This window comes from Coenobita brevimanus, chromosome 44 (genome assembly GCF_032717465.1).
Source record: "Coenobita brevimanus isolate Jiangsu-jjx chromosome 44, ASM3271746v2, whole genome shotgun sequence".
NCBI lineage: Eukaryota > Metazoa > Arthropoda > Malacostraca > Decapoda > Coenobitidae > Coenobita > Coenobita brevimanus.
Window position 1 is genome coordinate 10,806,955 of NC_136997.1, and position 20,070 is coordinate 10,827,024.

General features: G+C 43.4%; 1 protein-coding gene across 1 annotated transcript in view; it reads left to right on the forward strand.

Moving 5' to 3' along the window:
• The first annotated feature begins 6,576 nt into the window (after nucleotides 1-6,576).
• The window catches only part of LOC145397972 (glutamate receptor ionotropic, delta-1-like), a 336,085-nt gene continuing 322,591 nt past the window's right edge, over nucleotides 6,577-20,070 (forward strand). Inside the window, exons 1-2 of the mRNA XM_080270947.1 lie at nucleotides 6,577-6,681; nucleotides 7,782-7,853. Of these exons, the coding sequence (XP_080127073.1) occupies nucleotides 6,577-6,681; nucleotides 7,782-7,853 (177 nt within the window). The remainder of the gene's footprint in view (nucleotides 6,682-7,781; nucleotides 7,854-20,070) is intronic.

Genomic DNA, 20,070 nt, shown 5'->3' on the forward strand with positions numbered 1-20,070 from the left:
GAAGAGAGAGTTACATGTAGAGAGGATGAGAGAGGTGAAAAGATTAATAAGAGAAAGAGAGTGGCTAAGGAATTTGGAAAGAATTTGAGTGTAAAGTGGAGGGAATGTTGGAAAATGTTCTGGAAAGAGGTAAAGAGAGTTAGACAGGGTGCCAAAGGAGTTAGCTGGGGGGTGAGAAAAAAAAATGAAAGAATACTAGTGGATAAGGGAGAAAAAGTGAGCAGATGGAGAAAACATTTTAAGGAATTGTTGAACATAGAGAATGAAAGTAATGCAAGTATAAGTGGCTGGGGAATGGCTGAGAGAAGGAGGGATGTGAGATGAGAAGAAGAAATCAGTAGGATGGAAGTTGTGGAAACAATGAAGAAAGTTATAATGGGGAAAGCCCCAGGAATTGATGGAGTGTGTGGTGAAAAGCTGAAGCATGGGGGAGAGATAGTTGTAGAATGGATGTGGAAGATATGCAGATTGGCCTGGGAGGAAGGTAGGGTCCCAGAGGATTGGAAGTCAGGTATAATAATTCCCCTGTACAAAGGAAAAGGGGAAAAAGAAGTGTTTGGTAATCATAGGGGCATTTGTCATTTTAGTGTAATAGGAAAAGTATGTGGTGGGATACTTATTGACAGAGTTAGGGAAAAAAACAGAGAAGTTAGTTGGAGAAGAACAGGGAGGTTTTAGGAAGGGAAGAGGTTATGTAGATCAGATATTCATTCTTAGATCTTTGGTGGAAAAGTTTTTAGAGAAGGGAAAGACGTTCTTTGCTGCCTTCGTGGATTGGGAGAAAACATATGACAGGGTGGATAGACAAGGATTGTGGGAAGTACTAAAAATATGTGGAGTAGATGGGAAGTTGTTGAAGGCCGTGAAGAGTATGCATGAGGGTGCTAAGGCTGCAGTGCATGTGGATAGTGAACTGAGTGAATTTTTCTATTTGAAGGTTGGATTGAAGCATGGATGTGCAATGTCTCCGTGGTTGTTCAATCTGTATATGGATGGGGTTAAGAAAGAGATACAAAGTAAGGCAGTGGATGTTGGAGTGGCCCTAGTGAGAGAGGGCAGTGTTTGGAAACTCCCTCTAATGTTGTTTGCAAATGATACTATGTTGTTAAGTGAAGACGAAGGGGAACTGCAAGGCGTGGGGGAGTTTGGGAGAGTGTGTAAGAAACGGAATATAAAGGTGAATGTAGTGAAGAGTAAAGTTATGCTCTTCGAGAGAAGTGAAGTCAGTAAGTGTACAGTGAGGTTGGATTAGGAGGAAATGGAAAACGTGAGTGCGTTTAAGTACTTGGGTAGTGTGATGACTAATGATGGTAGTTTAGAGAGTGAAGTGCTTGAAAGGGTACAACAAGGAAGAAAGGTTGCTGGTTCCTTGAAAGCAGTGATAAGAAACAGGGAAGTGAGCATGGTAGTGAAAAGTTACATGACAGTATTGTGATACCAGCTCTAACTTATAGAAGTGAAGCTTGGGCCTTGTTGGAGGGACAGAATTCAAGTGAGAGCAGTGGAAAATAGTTATTTGAGATGAGCATGTAGAGTCACATGAAGAGACAGACTGACAAATGAGGAAGTGAAGGAGCGTTGTGGTGTGGATGTGGATGTGATAGGAAGCGTTAGGAGATACACATTGTGGTGGTTTGGCCATGTAGAGAGGATGGAGAGTGAGCGACTGACGAGGAGAGCGTATGTGAGTGAGGTAGAGGGTGGGAGAGGGAGGGGGAGGTCAAGGATGAGATGGAGGGATGGAGTGGAGAGGTATATGAGAGAGGGGTGTGTGTGAGCTGGGAGCAGGGGACAGGGAGATATATATATAGAGAGAGAGAGAGAGAGAGAGAGAGAGAGAGAGAGAGAGAGAGAGATCATCATCATCATCATCATCATCAGCCATTACATGTCCACTGCTGAACAAAGGCCTCCCCAACCTTTTCCACGAATTCCTTGACTGAGCCAATCTTTGCCACGTTTTCCCTGCAAATTTTTCTATCTCATCCCTCCGCCTCCTGTCTGACCTTTTTCTGTTACGCTTACCATCTCTTGGTGTCCATTCAATCAACCTCTTGCTCCATCGATTATCTCTTATTCTTGCTACAAAGCCTGCCCACCTCCATTTCTGTTCTTTTATAACTTCTATAATATCTTTGAGTTTAGTCTCCTCTCTCACCCAAGTTGATCTTTGCTTGTCTCTTAAAGATATTCCCAACATTGACCTTTCCATTGCTCTCTGAGAACGAATTAGTTTATTTTCCATTGATTTTGTCAGTTTCCAAGTCTCACAACCATACGTCATAGCTGGAATTATACATTTGTTATATACTTTTCGTTTCATACAAACTGGCAAGCTACTTTTCATAATGTCTCTATGTTTACCGAAAGCTTTCCATCCAATTGTAATGCGTCTTTTTTTTTCGCTATCATATATATATATATATATATATATATATATATATATATATATATATATATATATATATATATATATTTATAATATATATATATATATATATATATATATATATATATATATATATATATATATATGTGTGTGTGTGTGTGTGTGTGTGTGTGTGAAAGCGTAAGAGTTTGCTTCTACCATACTGAACCTCCTAGCAATAAACGTCACATATGTCGATGCAGGTTATATTTTATTTTAATTTCATTTATTTATTTATTTTTGTTTATTTATTTTTTTTTTTTGCACCAGCTATGTTACACCCGTAATTTGAGAGTATGTCGTGAACTCTGCCTTCACGAATGTGTCAAACAGCGAATTATCCATTATTATGGTGAATCTTTTCTCATGTAGATGATATTGGTATATAAAATGAGAATGTTAACTCTCTCGTGTGAAATTTGAGGGTACCCCTCAGTTAATTTTATAGATTCGGGATGATTCGGACAGTTGAGGAGGGGATGTTTCGTCAGTGTCGAAACTGTCACTGGTTACAATATGCGTTAAAAATTCTCAAGTCATTGATTCAGTCAGAAATTAAGAAATTAATAGATGAAACGAGAGACTTTCTTTAGCAATCTGAAATAAAGGCCCGGAAAGTGAGAAGTGAAGTCCATATTCAGGATATATATATATATATATATATATATATATATATATATATATATATATATATATATATATATATATATAAATCTGTCAGTTTATCTACTTTTCTATTTATCTATATACATGTATGTACATATAAACATGTATAATTATGTCAGTACAATAAATGCATAAATGCATCGTTTTGTACCTAGTAATTAAGGTGGGAGTGATTAGTCAACTACTGATATTAGATGAGTCACTTGTCGCGTCTACGTTTAAATAGTGTAATCTAACATAATCTAACCTAACCAGACTTAACCTAAACCATTGTGACCTAACTTACACCAGTTTTCATGTATATTCGATAGTAGAGAGAGCAGGGTATCATAGAATCCCTCTCCCCACCTCCTTATTTACTAAGTACTAAACCAGTGGTTCTCAACCCTTCTCGTACCAAGTACCCCGTGAGTCATCAAACCATCGACCCATACCACTATTAGTCTGACAAAGAATACAGAATTACAGTATAATAAGACTAATTCATTATGCAGTAGTAGTACAACAGATATTACCAAATGGTTGATACTGCAATAACTTTGTTATGTACTTATGCATTCGCATCACACTCATTGTACGATGATATTATTCAGGAATGAAACTGTAGTTAGGCTACTTCATGAAGAAAATTAATAATAGCACTGATTCGGTGTAGAATGGTACTCTAACAGCTTTATTAAGACTAACGGAATTAAAGAAAATTAATAATAGCACTGATTCGGTGTAGAATGGTACTCTAACAGCTTTATTAAGACTAACGGAATTATAATTACTTTATTTGACAAGTAAGCATTTATGTTGCCAATATGATAACAAGTATTAAACTTCAGTGTGATGGATGTGCCTGTTTTATGCAAACAAGTATATCTATTCGTGGATCAGTATTAGACAGACATGCTTTAAGGTTATGCTCCACAGTAAACCATGCTTGATATTTAGTTTCCACATACAGGTAAATGCTAGAGAATGTCAGCTACAGCATAGTAACACTCACACGTTTTAGACCATGGTTTGGTCATGGGAAGTGTTCCAATTGCATCCTTTGCTACAGAGTCGTTCACCAACTCGACAATTTCTTCTTGAATGTTATCTGGGAGAAGGTGCACATACCAATGAAGGGTTTCTTATCAATTTGCATTCCAGCTTTCTCAGTCCTTAGAAGTCTATAACTCTAGCCGCAGCAAAGAAAGATATGTTTGCAGAAGATGCAACAAGTCTATTTCCAACGTCTTTGCTTCTATCAGGTGCCAGACTAAGGTGTTCAAACATATTAAGATTTTCGTCTGACCTTCCTTTCCCACAGTTCCAGCTTCATATTTAATTATCTTAGTTTGCTAATAAAATCAATCACTGTGGTAAAACAGCCTTAGTGGGATACGTTGAACGAGTTTAGTTGTTAGTATATTTACTTCAAGTAGGCCAGCTTCTGGAGCCACTAGTTGTCTGACAGTTTCTTGGTGTGCTCAGACGAGTTTGTCTTGTCATGTTTGAAGAATTTGAAAATCCCTCTCAGTGACTCTACTCTTGAAACCACAGTCCTCTGTGGCAATCAGTTAACCTCCGTGTGAAAGAGTGACACTTCGTCATCTGCTCCAAAATCATGGCACAGTAGATTAAAAGTCGTGTATCTGAACGCTTAACTTCGTGGTATTGGGTATTTACCATGTGCACAACTTCATCTAGAACTAACCGTTGGTGGGAGAGTTTTAGATGTCAGAGCACATCTGTGATGCATACAGTGATGATGCCTTGTTTCAGGAGGCATTGCTAGTGCACCTTCAGTTGTATACGCAAATACATTGTTCCAAGAAAATCATTCATTTTTTTGACTGAACTGTCCTGAACGATCGGTGGGTGCTTGCTTCAGTCCCTCTTCCTTTTGCTTGAAGAAGGCAACATTTTTACTTTACAGATTCGGATGACAGATATTCAAATGCACTTCAATTATAAAATTTTGTGCTAAATAACTCACTACGGAAATTCACACCGGTTATTGACGATAGTAGTGCATCCATACCGAATGTAGCTTGCATCGAACTGACGTTTCTTCGATGATGATGATATAAGGGTATCTGGAATTGCAATAAAATGATCATGTAACCGAAACCATAAATAAAGCAAATGACATTGACACGCAGTTATAATATCGCCACCGCCATAAGATTTCATGCCAAAAACAGAATCAGGCACTCATATTTTCATCACCGTCGTAAGACCACTTAGTAGAATCACCTTCAGCCAGTCATAATGTAACAAGATCGGTCAAAACATCATCAAGAAGCCATATTATAAACAAAATCGTAAGATCACACGGCGCAAACTTCAGGTAATCATAATAACAAATGATCAATCAATAAAAACACCATCAGGTAATCACATTATCACCAATGTCAAAAGAACAAACAGAAGCTAGAAAGCTTTTAGAAAGTGCATACCTCCTCCGACACCAATAAAATCCAAGATTTGCTGCTGAGCAACCACACAAACGACCACAGTCAAAAACACTAGTTTCCAAAATGCTGAAATATCATTAAGTAATGATTATCATTACCATATGGTAAAAAAATCACTAATATACATATCACCGTTTTATGATAAACAGTAACACACTATTAGAAATGTTATGAACATGCTTACTTTAGGTAAACACAAATATCTGGAGACAGTGGGGCAACAAGTACGCGCATCAGCTAAGACTAGCTGACTACTACGACAGTACCCCACTCACGGAGCGCTGTTTAAAGGTTAACCAGCCTGATGCGCGACTCTGTAAGCGACATTCTCTCTCTCTCTCTCTCTCTCTCTCTCTCTCTCTCTCTCTCTCTCTCTCTCTCTCTCTCTCTCTCTCTCTCTCTCAAGATTTTACTACATTTTCATCAGACATCTCAGTACCCCCTAGAAGCCATCCTGCTAGCCCCGGGAGGTTCGCAAACCCCAGGTTCAGTAACTAAAGGAAGTAATTTTGCTGGAAAAGTGAAGACCCCTTCTAATCAAGCCTGAAAATGGTAAAAACATTCTTTTTGTGAATATTGGATCTGAAACTTAATTTTCACCGTCATTTCTTACCCTATCAATCTCAATTCACACTGAAACCTTAAGCACATCACCACCAGTACAGTCACCCCTTTTCTGTCCCCAGCATTGCAAAGGAATACAAAGGAACGCAAACAGCAACAGACCTTATGGTCCTTTCGAGGGTGTTTGTTACAGTGTAGACTATGACTACGAGATCTTATTCTACATGCTGAAGGACAAGGATACTGAAGCAAGGTAGCTCCCCCAGCCTCCAAAACCTCAAGGGAAAAGTGAGAAGGACCACCATGCAGCATGGAAAAACTAATACGAAAATTTCATAGAAATGAAAAGGAAAAAGTAATATTCTTTAATACTATATTTATAAGTTACCAGTTTGAATGACCTGAAAGAGAAAGTAATAAAGTAAAATGAGTAATCAAATAAATAAATAATTAAATCATGACATTATGTATGGGTACGTTGAGTTTATGGGGCGTCTGAAGACACAGTGTGGAAATTGCACAGAGTGGATGCTCAGGAGCGATGTGGCAGCCTTGCCAGGCGCTTTTAAGGTAGGCAGCAGTCAATCAGACCCCAGCTCCGTTCACTCCACTGTGACAAGGAACTTTCCAATGCGGGACAAGTACACGTCAAGGTCTACGTCATGCAAATCATACAGCCTTCAAGCTATCAAACTTCACCTCAATAGACACAGATCTTTACTTCCGTACACTTCTCAATGGCCCGAGTAACCCTTTTAATCACCTCCTTACCTTACGATTTACTTCCGGTCTTTGAGCTCCATGTGCTGCCCTGTCCAATGCCAAACACAAATATACTTCACATCCTCAAAATCTTCCCCAAAGGGACTTATGGCTGTGTGCTTTTTCCTAAACTCTCAAAGTGGAGTGCAGCCCCTATTTTCTGATGGCCATTTGTGGAACGCCTGCGGATATTCCATATGGTTAGCTTGCATCCCAGAATACATAAGGCAATCAAAAATCACATAGGAAGTACAAAAATGTCCATCGTCGTCACAAGCTTCAGAAATCATCACAGACCTTGACGTGGTGGTGGGGCTTGAAGCATGGTTGGCAGTGCCACCTACTTTGGAGGCAAGCCTACCTTTGTAGGGTTTGGCATTTGTCGGCCTTGTGGACCAAGCACCCCCTACATCACTGGTAGAGGAGGCCTACTGGTGATGTCAGTCCCTGCCCATCTGTCATCTAGGGCGGGACTGTTGCCTCCCCACGTGTTTGCCGTGCGTGGCGTCCCGTAATGCTGGGAGACGGGAGTCCTGGTGGTTGAGCGATGCTGCATGGTGCGCCCTGCAGCTAGCAATACACCTCTTTGGTCCCTTATTCTGGCTAGACGGGTGGCCTGGTTGGGCCCGACCAGGTCAATCGGCTGGTCACTGGCTAGCCATCCAGGCTAGTCACCTAGTGGCTTTAGGGTCAAGCGGGCACTGGGGGACCTTGTGACTCCTATCGTCCTGGAGTCACCCTTGTCAGGGTCCCTTGGTGGTTACCTGCGCATACTTCCCCACTACCTCTGGGGTCGCCAGTGGTGCTTTCCCTGGCATATGGCCTCCCCTTGTTGGGCTCCATGGTGGGTGGAGGGGTGGGGGAATGAAGGTGGTTCTTTTTTATTATGGCTTGTAATATTTTTGCAGCTGACGACCCTGGTTCCGTCCCTGACCATCCTGCAGAGTCTCCTTCCTGTGCGCCTCATGTGCCTCTGGCTGGTGAGGCCCATATTGCCACCCTGGAACCATACCTGCCTGGTTCCAGTGGTTTGCATTCAGTGGCCACTACAAAGAAGAAGAGCCGGCAACAGACAACAACATCTTGTGGACATGCCCATGAGGTCCTGCCGGGTGTCTTTGAGAGGGTTGATTTTACAAGGTACTACACCATTCGTACTTTGGATGGTCAACCTATTGGGAATTTAGATATTTTTACGGTTCATCGGCGCATTATGTCAATCTGTGGGAGGGAGCCGAAGATTTCACCTCAGGGGGATGGTAGCCTACTAGTGGAGGTTACATCCCCTGAAGAGGGTTCCCGGCTGGCTGCCCAGTGTAAGGACCCGGATGCGCTGTTTTCTTGTGTCCCTCATGCTTTTTTCAGTGTCGAGGTGTTGTTTTCTCCAAAGACTTACTTCGCTACAGTGAAGAGAAGCTTCTTGAAGAACTACAGGTCCACAGGGTTGTCAAAGTGGAGAGGTTTCGGAAGAAGGTTGATGGTGTACTCACCCCAACTCCATCCTTGTTGCTGACGTTCGACTGTACTGTTCTCCCTTCATCCATCAAGGTGGCTTGGTTGTCCCTTAGGGTCAAACCCTTTGTACCAAACCCACGACGCTGCTACCACTGTCAGATGTACGGGCATGTTGGGCGAGCCTGTCGTCGTTTGCAACAGGGCCTCCCAGTGGTGTGTGTCAGTTGTGGAGCATCCACTCATGCAGGACAGGACTGTCCTGGACCTGTTTGTTGTTTGCACTGTGGCGAGGCACATCCTGCTTCATCTAAAGACTGTGCCCGGTTTTGCTTAGAGAAAGAGATCCTCCTCATCCGTAATAGGGATAAAATAAGCTTTCCTGAGGCCAGGAGTAGAGCCATGTCATCTGTTTTCCGTAACGGAGTGTCTTATGCGTCAGTTTTGTCCGGTCATAGCCGTCCTCATCGTCCTGTCCAGCAGCAGACTCGAGTTCCTCCTGTTGTTTCAGCTCCTATGCCTTCATCTGTCGATCCCATGCCAGTGCAACAATCTCCCGCACTTGTGACGGTTGCCGCTACAGTTCAAGACTCGACCTCTACATCTATGGTATCCCCTAGTAGTCATGGTGCACATTCTTCATTTGCTAAACGTCATCGTGGTTCCTCAGAGTCTTTGAGTCTTGAAGATCCTCCAAGCAAGGTGTCGGTCGTGGAGTCCACATCCTCTGTAGTTAGTCCATCTGTGCAACAGCCCTCAGACCCTGCTTCTGGGTCTTCGGGGGCTTCTGGGGTGTCAGGTCAGTCTGGCACCTCTTCCTCCGGGGAATCGAATGTTCCTCCTCCGGTTACCTCTGAGGATCCTGTCCTGCCCCCTCCACGTTTGGAGGCCAGGACCCCAATCCCTCCTGCTCGACCTCTTGGTTCACTGGGGGCCCCGGGCAGGGTTCGGAGTAGCTCTTCCTTTCCTGCTGGGCAGCGACGGGTGTCTGTGAAGTCTCCCAACACTTTGCAGACCCCAGGCCCTCGTTCTAGCCATGCTGCTGCCCGTGGCAAGCCCCTTAGTGGGCGTATCCGCATTACCAAGAAGATTGTCTCCCAGGGTCGCTCAGTGGTTTCCACTAAGTGACCCTTTCTTTTGTGTATATAGTTCCTCCATTTTAATATTTTTAGTATTTTTTTTTTTATGGTTTTCTGTTTGTCCTTCTCCCCTGCCCTTTTTTTTTTCAATAGTTTTAATGGCTAATATTATTCAATGGAACTGCCGTGGTTTACGAGCCAACTGGGAGGAACTCCGTTGGCTTCTGGCTGAGTATTCACCTGTGTGTGTTTGCCTACAAGAGACAATGGTTGGAGATGCTGCGCCTCCCAGTCCACCTGGTTACCAGGTTTTTTATTCAGATCCTCTTCCTGGACAGGGTCATGGTGGGGGTGTGGCTATTCTAGTACGCAGTGACATACCTTTCACTGCTGTGAATCTTAACACTCCACTGCAGGCTGTTGCTCTCCAGATTTTCCTTCCCCGTCGTTATACTGTGTGCTCCTTGTACCTCCCTCCTAGTGCCACTATTGAGAGGGTTGATCTTGAAAATCTTATTCGGGCACTTCCCTCACCCTGTTTCTTGCTGGCTGACATGAACAGTCATCATCCCCTGTGGGGTGGCTCCACAGCTGATGCTAGAGGTACTATGTTAGCCTCCATTGTGGAGGATGTGGACCTGTACATTTTAAATTCTGGTGAAGTTACTTACTTCCATAGTCAAACGGGTATTTTTACTTCTATTGATTTGTCTCTGTGCTCTGCAGGGATAGCCCTGAATTTTACATGGGCTGTGTTACCAGACTTACATGGCAGTGACTACTTCCCTATTTTATTAAGATTGACACAGAGTGTGCCTCGGCGTCGTCTTCCCCGCTGGCGCTTGGATAGGGCGGTCTGGCCAGTTTTTGAGGAGCTGTGTTCCCCGAACCGATGTGTGGAGGATTTTGTCAGCACTGACGCTGCTGTTGAGTATTTCACAGACTTACTACACTCGGCGGCACTGCAGAGTATTCCGAGAACAGCTGGTCACTTTCCTTGCCGTCCAGTTCCCTGGTGGACTGATGAGTGTGCTTCTGCTGTTTGGGCTAAACGTGCTGCTTTCTCCCGACTTCGTCGTCACCGAGGTGACCCTGGTTACTTAGCGGCATATAGGAGGGCCCGAGCTCATGCCCGGCGGGTTATGAAGGAGGCTAGGAGGAAGTCTTGGGCATCATTTGTTTCTTCAATTTCTTCACAGACTCCTCTCACAAAAGTGTGGAAACGGGTGAGGAAGATTTCAGGGAAATTTCCCATTCCCTCTCCTCCTGTTTTATCTCATGCAGGTGTGGTGGTGGCTCATTCTTCGTCTGTTGCCGAGATATTTGCAGCTCATTTTGCTAATGTCTCTAGGAAGGACACCTCATCCCCGTCGGCACGCCGCCGACGGCACCTGGAATCTTTGGGCATTGGTTTTCCTTCTACTGGAGGAGTCATATAATGTTGCTTTTTCTGCTTCTGAACTTCAGATGGCATTGTCGCAGTGTCGCGACTCGTCTCCAGGCTTGGATGATGTCCCATATGCCTTCTTACACCACTTGCCTGATGCAGCCCTTCATTTTCTGTTGTCACTGTATAACAGAATTTGGTGCAATGGTGGGTTTCCGACCTCATGGGGTGTTGCCGTGGTTCTCCCCATCCCTAAGCCGGGTAAGGATCACTTGCAGGCCACTAATTATCGCCCTATCTCGCTGACGTCTTGCCTTTGTAAGGTCCTCGAAAAGATGGTGAATAGTGGGCTCGTGTGGTACTTAGAGAAGGGTGGTTACTTGTCTCCAGTCCAGTGTGGGTTTCGGAAGATGCGGTCGACCACAGATGCTCTCCTTTCTTTAGAATCTTCCATCTGCCAGGCTTTTGCAACTAACCAGCATCATATCACAGTGTTCTTTGATTTGGAGAAGGCGTACGACACTTCCTGGCGTCATGGTATATTGCAATCTCTTTATGAGTTTGGTCTCCGTGGGCAACTCCCCACTTTTATCCGGGAGTTTTTATCTAATCGTTTTATTCGGGTCCGAGTCGGGAGTGAGCTGTCTACTGCACGTCCCCTTGAGGATGGTGTGCCACAAGGGAGCATACTAAGTGTTACCCTTTTCGCAGTGGCAATTAACAGCGTTATTTCTGTGCCTCCTGATGGTGTTCGTGGCTCTCTCTATGTTGACGATTTATCAATCTCTGTCACTGCCTCACGGATGTCAATGGCAGAAAGGAGGATGCAGATGGCTCTCAACCGTGTCTCTAGATGGGCTGATGAACGAGGTTTTCGATTTTCCTTCAAGAAGACCGTTGCCATGCATTTTTGCCGCGTTCGTGGAGTCCACCCTGACCCAAACCTTTTTTTAGATGGGCGTCGTATTTCGTGTTTAAAGGAAACCCGGTTTTGGGGGCTGATTTTTGACAGCCGGTTGACTTGGGTCCCTCACTTGAGGTATGTAAAAGCTGAGTGTCTCAGAGCATTGGGTCTTTTGAAAGTTTTAACGCACACATACTGGGGAGCTGATCGCAAGATCCTCCTCCTCTTGCATCAGTCTCTGATTTTATCCAAACTTCATTATGGATGTGAAGTTTATTCCTCTGCCTCAGAAGCCCGGTTTCGTATTTTAGATTCCATACATCATGCTGGTGTTCGTCTCGCCACTGGGGCATTCCGATCTTCCCCGATTTCGAGTTTGTTGGCTGATGCTGGTGTCCTTCCTTTAGACTTGCTCTGCTCTTCCCTTTTGATGAGATGTTGGTATCGCTTATCTCGTCTCCCAGACTCTGTGCCCTTTGTCAAGGTCTCTCAAGATTCTCGGTCACCTATTTTTGCCACTTGGCCATCCTTTCCAAAGCCCTTTGGTTTCAGGGTGCAGTCAATTATGTCTACCTTCTCTGTTCCTTCTGTGCCGATCACTCCCCATCGTGTCCCGAGGGTGGGCTACTGGCTTCTCCCCAGGGTGACATTTTGTCGTTTCTTCTCATCCAGTAAGGCCTTCCTTCCTTCTCAGGTTTTATTTTCTCTGTTTTTAGAGCATGCCTCTTCTCATGGGGACTCCATACCAGTTTATACTGATGGATCTAAGTCTGATGTGGGTGTGGGCTTTGGTGTGGTGTTTCCACCTTCTGTCGAGGTGGGAGCCTCCCTGTGACTGCTTCTGTTTTTTACGGCTGAGCTGACTGCTATTTTATTAGCCCTTCAGATTCTCTTCACTCTCCCCACCACTGCTTTTACTGTTTTTAGTGACTCACGAAGTGCTCTTTCTGCAATGGAGTCTTTTAATCCCTCTCATCCTTTGGTTTTATCCATTTTAGAGTGGCTTTTCCTTTTAGGACGTCGTGGACGTCGTGTAGATTTCTGTTGGGTTCCAGCTCATGTAGGAGTGGCAGGGAATGAACGAGCTGATCAGCTGGCCAAGGCGGCAGCGGCTCGTCCCCCTCTTGCACAGTCCCCTCTGTATCGTCTGCCTGCTGCAGATATGCGCTCCTTTATTGCCTTCAGGGTTTGGTGCTGTTGGCAGGAGCATTGGGATGCTGTGGGTGCCAATAAGTTGCGCTCGATTTGCCAGAAGGTGGGCTCATTCAGTTACCAGGGCTTCCTCGTCAATGGGAGACTGCTTTGTGCCGCCTCCGCATTGGCCACACCCGTTTCTCTCACGGTTTTTTAATGGAGAGGGCTCCTCCTCCATTCTGTGATGACTGTCTGGTTCCCTTGACTGTTCGGCACCTGTTGGTGGAGTGTCCTAGTCTTGAGGATTTGCGGCGTCGGTTCCTCTCTGACCACCAATCGGATGGTGGTGTGTATCATCTTTCCTCCGTGCTTGGGGAGGATGCCTGTGTCTTGGGAGGGGCAACCCTCTCCTTTGTGAAGGAGGCAGGACTTCTTAAGGATATTTAGAATTTCTCCTTTTTGATTGTGTGGCTTATCCTCTGTTTTTAGTTTTTTGTTTTTTACTTCTTTGTTATACGGCGGCATATGACCCTGGCAGTTGCGCCGCCATGATCATTATTAAAAAAAAAAAAAAAAAAAAAAAAAATCATCACAGAACGGTGCAAGTGTGGAATCTGTTTTGAGATTAAAGGTATATGCTTACGACCATTATTCTCATCTCGTTCTGTTCCGTCTCTGTACTACATCTCATCACTTTGGACTTAGGTGCACTCATTTTTAACTCTCTCCCTTCAAAGACCCTTCCCAACTCGGATACTAACTGTAGAAATGTACCGGGGATGTGTCTTCGACAGATGCTTTACTTTTATTTCAGACTCTTTCAAATTCATTTACTACAGTGTTTTATTTTATCAAGTGTTTCATCTAGAAACAACTGCTTTACTTCTTTAACTCTTCTCTGGCCATCAGAGGCCAGAATAGCTCAGTGTTAGCTCTCTCGCTTCAGTACCGTAGAGATGGAAGTTCGAGGCCCCACCACAAAGGGATATTTGGTGAGAGATGTAGCGGTCTCTCCAAGGATATCTCCTTGCCCTACAGAGCTTTTGCTTCATTAGTCCAGGCTTGGGGAATTCACCCCTTTCTTCCCGTGCATCACTTAAACATGTTTCTCTTCCTTCTACCCATATAATTACCTCTCATCAGCCCATCCATGAACAGACTGAACAGCCTAGGAGACAAAGAATATCCCAGACCCAAACTCACCTCAAACTATTTATCGCAACCCAGGGCACACTCACACATGTATTCCATAGGGTAAAACTCCTCACCGCACTTAAAGGCTTCGATCCCAACCCATACATCTGTAACTTTTGTCACAAACTGTCTCTGTTAACTCTTCACACGAGGATGCCTTCTGCACGTCAAAGAAAGATACATATCACTTACTCCCTTTTCTCTAAATATTCATCACACACACTTCTCAAAGCAAATACTTGATTTGCACACTCCCAGCCACACTTATAGCCTCCCTCTCATGGTATTGAATATGCTGCACTTTACTTTTATTCACCATTGTTTGATACTTCGTTCCTGGTGTGCTTAATAGATATACTATTGAATTCGAACATTCCCTTTTGTCGCCCTTTCCTTTACACGGCAGCACGATGGATGCACTTTGTCAGCCGCCTGATACCTCTTCCTTATCCTAGGATATGATGAAAATTCTTAGTAACATCTCTACATCATCATCACCCCTCCCTCTCCATTCTTTCTTTGTGGTACACTGTTGCATGTCCATCCATGCCGGCTGCTTTCCCACATCATCTTCTGTAATACTTTCTCTGCCTCCTCACTTCCTACTCTGTCATACCCAGCGATCTCACCATGTCGATGGGCACCAAATAAGTTTTCCATTACGGCAACTCGATCATCACTTGCATTCAGAAGGTTTTTATATAATCATTACATCTCTTTTCACAGTCTCAATATCTATTAATATTTCTCCATTCTGTCCCCTGACTGATCCCTGCATTTCTTTTCTCATTCTCTTCACAGTATTACCTTCCTAGCAAAAGCATTTTTATTAGTGCCGGAAATTCCTCTGTATTTGTTTACGCCATATATAATTTGCTTTCCTCATTGATCCCACACTTTTCTCCTGACTTCCTACTATTTTCTCTTACACTCCATCCACTCGTGTACGTCTCCTCTTTCTAAATAGTGTCCATACGTTACTCTTTTATTCATAAGAACATAAGAGAGGATAACTATAGTAGGCCGGTTGGCCCAAGGTAGGCTGCTCCTAGAAGAGTAACTGAACCACTAGAATGAGGGAAGGATAGCACAGAAGAAAGCTCTCCCCCGTCCTCCAAACCCTCCAGCCGAAGCCGGCAGGAAAGTCAGAAGAAACTCCACGCAATATAGAAAAACTGGCGTGTACATTTTACAGGAAAGTGTGAACGGAGAAAAAAAGATAACTTTGTTACCTGAAAAGGAAAAAGAATGAATTAGTAATGGTTTTGAGTTTTCTTTTAATACCACCCTTTATTTATCATAGCTTATGATTAATACTCTCAAAAGAAGGGGCGGCAGCTAATTACCAGGGAGCTTATTCCATTCGTCTACTACTCTATTGCCAAACCAATGTCTACCTACTGTATTTCCTTACTGAAACTGAATGTGTCTGGTTTGAAACCATTACTTCTAGTTCTATCCTGTTTGCTCACTTTAAGTACCTCGCTAATATCTTCCTTAGTTATTCCCTGCATCCACTTAAATACCCCAATTAAGTCTCCCCTTACTCTACGCCTTTCTAGTGAGTGCAGATTTAGTCTTTTCAGTCCGTCTTCATATGAAAGGTTCCGAACACCATGTATCATTCTGGTCATTCTTCTCTGTACATTTTCTAAGGAATTTATATCCATTCTATAGTATGGACACCAAAACTCCACGGCGTAGTCTAAATGTGGCCTTATTAATCCTAAATAAAGTTACAATACTACTTTAGTTGTCCTATTCCTCACGCTTCTCGAAATAAACCTTAGGACCCTATTTGCTTTATATCTTGCATTAATACACTGGTGCCTTGGTCTGAAGTCTTTACTGACCATTACTCCTAGATGTCTCTCGCATTCTTATGTACTAATTTCATTGTTATGTAAGTTGTATTTAGTATCTCCATTGGTCTTGCCTACGCTAAGTACTTTACATTTATCGACGTTAATTTTCATTACCCAATTTTCAGACCATTTGGACAACATATCGAGGTCCTTTTGTAAGTTATGGCAATCGTCAGTCGAGTTAATGATACGCCTTATTTTTGTGTCATCGGCAAATTTCTAAAACTGCTAGTGATTTCTGAGCCTAGCTAATTTATATATATAATAAATAAGAAAGGGACCGAGTACTGAACCCTGTGGTACACTGCTAGTTACTAATCCCCAGTCCGACTTAGTTCCATTTATTAATACTCTGCCTTCGTCCCGTCAGCCAGGATTCTATCCATTTTAAGATATCGCGGTCTATACCGCGTGCTCGAACCTTTCTATTTCATGTGGGATCCTGTCGAATCCTTTACTAAATTCATCCATTCATCCATCATCCAATCATACACTGCCCCACGAGGAGCGTGGGAGCCCGGGGTTAGACAAATTGGTCGTGACATTTAAGATGAGAGTGACCAGTCTCACTCTTCCCTGAGTGGCATTACGTGAGCAATAAACCCCAACCACCCCTTGGATATAAACTGACAGCAAACCCTTTTGTATCCTCCTATTTTCTCTATACTCATTTCAAAGCCAAAGGTGGCTATTGTGCATATATACGCAACGACTTATCGTGCTTTCGTGTTCCTGAACTTGATTCTTCTGAATTCGCTACATTCTGGCTTCGGCTTTCTAGTCATTCTCTGATTAAATATATCTGCGCTGTTTACATACCCCTAAATCTACTGACTATGAAAAATTCTTTGACTATCTTACTTCTACGATGCAACACATTCTATCCATTTTTCCTTTCTCTGAAATCTCCATTCTAGGAGATTTCAGTGTTCACCACCACCTTTGGCTCTCCTCTCCTTTCACTGATCCACCTGGTGAACAAGCCTACATCTTTTCTATCTTTAATGACCTAGAGCAGCTTGTACAGCACCCTATCCGTATCCCTGACCGCCACTGTGAGAGCTCCAACATACTTCACCTCTTCCTTACAACTAATCCTTCAGCTTACACTGCTAATCTTTTTTCTCTGTTGGGCTTGTCCAATCACGACCTTATTACCTTAACCTGTCCTATCACTCCGGTACGGCCTGTGGACCCTTCAAAGAAACATCGCCTGTGGCACTTTTGGAGCTGCAGACTGGGGGGCCCTCAGGCAGTACTTCTTTAACTTTCCCTGGAATGATTATTGCTTCCAGGACCGGGAGCCATCCAAGCGTGTCTTGCGCATTACAGAGGTTATTCTCTCGGGCATGGAAACATACATTCCTTTCTCATATCCTTTGACTAATGCAAGAAAGCCTTAGTTTAATCACGCTTGTTCTAATGCTATCCGCAACAAGGAGAGGGCCTATAAAAGGTGCTGGAGCCAACCCACCACTGAATCACGTCTTTTTTACGTTTCTGCCCAGAATCGTGCTATATCTGTTCTTCGCTTTGCTAAAAATAATTTCATCGGTAATAAATGCTCTCAACTCTCCTACTCGAATTCTTTCTGCTCCTTCTGGCACCTTGCCAAAAACCTTTCTTACAACTTTACCTCATCATCCTTCCCTCCTTTTTTCTGCTCTGATGGTTCTGTAGCTATTTCTTCTACTGATAAAGCAGATACTTTTGCTCAGACTTTCTCCTCCAATTCCACCTTAGACGATTCCGGTGCTGTTCCTCCATCACTTCCCCTCTCTGACTTCTTCATGGCTGACATTAAAATTTCTTCAGCTGATGTATTTTCTGACATCACTTGCCTCAATACTAACAAGGCATATGGGCTTGATGGAGTCCCTCCTGTTGTCCTCAAGAACTGTGCTTCTGTGCTTACATCCTGCCTAGGTAAACTCTTTCGCCTTTGTCTGTCAACTTGTACCTTTCCTTCTTGCCGGAAGTTTGCTCTCATTCAGCCAGTCTCAAAGAAGGGTGACCATTCCCAATCCTCTAACTATCGTCCAATTGCTTTAACACCCTGTATCTCAAAAGTTTTTGAGTCAATTCTTAATAGAAAAATCTTAAGGCATCTTTCCTATCACAACCATCTTTCTGATCGTCAGTATGGGTTCCAGCAGGGATGCTCCACTGGCGATCTTCTCAACTACCTTTCAGAATCCTGGTCATCCTCCTTTCGGGACTTCGGCGAAAGCTTTACCATTGCACTTGACATCTCAAAGGCTTTCGATCGAGTCTGGCATAAGTCTTTAATTTCCAAACTGCTCTCTTACGGTTTCTATCCTTCTATCTGTGCCTTCATCTATAGCTTCCTTTCTGGTCGTTCTATGGCCGCTGTTGTAGACGGCCATTGTTCTTTTCCTAGATCTATTAACAGTGGTGTTCCTCAGGGCTCTGTCCTATCACCCACTCTCTTCCTTTTATTCATCAATCCACTCGTATGCTGATGACTCCACCCTTCATCTTTCCATCTGGTTCCCGCAACGTCCATCTCAGCAGTTACTTCAACAAACAAGGGATGAGGCTATATCACACCTAATGTCTGACTTGGCTCGTATCTCTGACTGGGGTAAAAATAATCTTGTTTTTAATGCTTCAAAGACTCAGTTCTTACACCTGTCAACCCGACAAAATCTTCCATAGGTATACCCACTAATGTTTCATAATATTCAGCTTAATCCTGCATCATCCTTGAATGTGCTTGGGGTGTCATTCACTCGGGACTTATCTTGGAAAGATCAAATTACATCTCTTGTAAAATCTGCTTCTAAGAGATTAAGTGTGCTAAGTCGACTCCGTTCCTTGTTTACCCTTGCACAACTGTTGACTCTATACACGGGTTTTATCCGCCCCTGTGTGGAGTACAACTCTCATGTGTGGAGAGGCTCCCCACATACAGCTCTTCTCAATAGGGTGGAGTCAAAGGCTTTTTGTCTCATTAATTCTCCTCCTCTTACTGCCTCCCTTCAGCCTCTGTCTCTTTGCTGCACTGTTGCATCTTTATCTCTCTTCTATCACTACCTCCTTGGTCACTGCTCCTCTGAACTGTCTGCTTGCATTCCTCCACCTCTATGACGGGCGCATAGCACCCGTCTAGCATCAAACTCTCATCCCTTTTCTGTCCAACTCTCTAATGCAAGAGTTAACCGTTACTCCCAATCCTTCATTTATGCAACAGGTCAGCTCTGGACCTGTCTCCCTCTGTCTGTATTTCCTGCTAGCTATGATCTCCAGTCTTTCAAACGCAGGGTGTCCAGGCGTCTCAAACTGATTGGATCTTGAATTTGGCTCTGGCTTGTATTTTGTTTTTCTCTTGGAGGGAACGATTATTGCAGGCTCGTAGCCTTTGGTTCCTTCTTCCTAGCATAAAAAAAATCCAGATATATAATATCGTAAGCTTTATCGATATCCACTGCCTCATAGACTTCCGAGAAGAATGACAACAAGTTTGTGAGGCAGGATCGTCCTTATCTGAATCCGTGCCGACTTTCATTTATAAGGTTAAATCTTTCTAATTGTTCCTTAACTTTGATTGCCAAAAGTGACTGTTTTTTCCTACTACTGACGTTAGGCTTATCGGGCGGTAATTCGACGCAGATGCTTTATTACCCTTTCTTAAAATGGGCACTACGTTTGCAGTCTTCCACATCTCTGGAACTTCTGAATTTAAAGAATCATTAAATAACGTTAAAAGTAGTTGACTTAACTCTGGTTTATTTTATAATTTTTGCAAATATAACGTTTAGACCTAGCGATTATTGAGGCTATAACTTAATTTCTTTCAATATGTCCTCCTTCCTAAAGATCGTGTTATCATAGCAAATATTTGCTGCTAGGTCTGATTTCCTCTTGACACCACTCACAACTTCTTTTCCTAATCTTTTCACCCAGTCTCTTAATAAAACCAACTTCATTATCAGTCTTAAATAACTTTCCTTGAACTACTTCCACTCTTCTGTCGTCTTTCTTAACCCGTCACGTCCCGAGGTTTTCCGCACCTCCGACATCCCCCAGTCCCGAGACTTTTTGGAAAAATTGTTTTGTGGCTAAAACTTCCGCTTAGGTTGAGAAACGAAGGAAAATCACAAAGAAAGTGGTTCCCGCGGTCTATAAGTGGTCCATACAGGTGAGGTCCCCCGAGCCAGG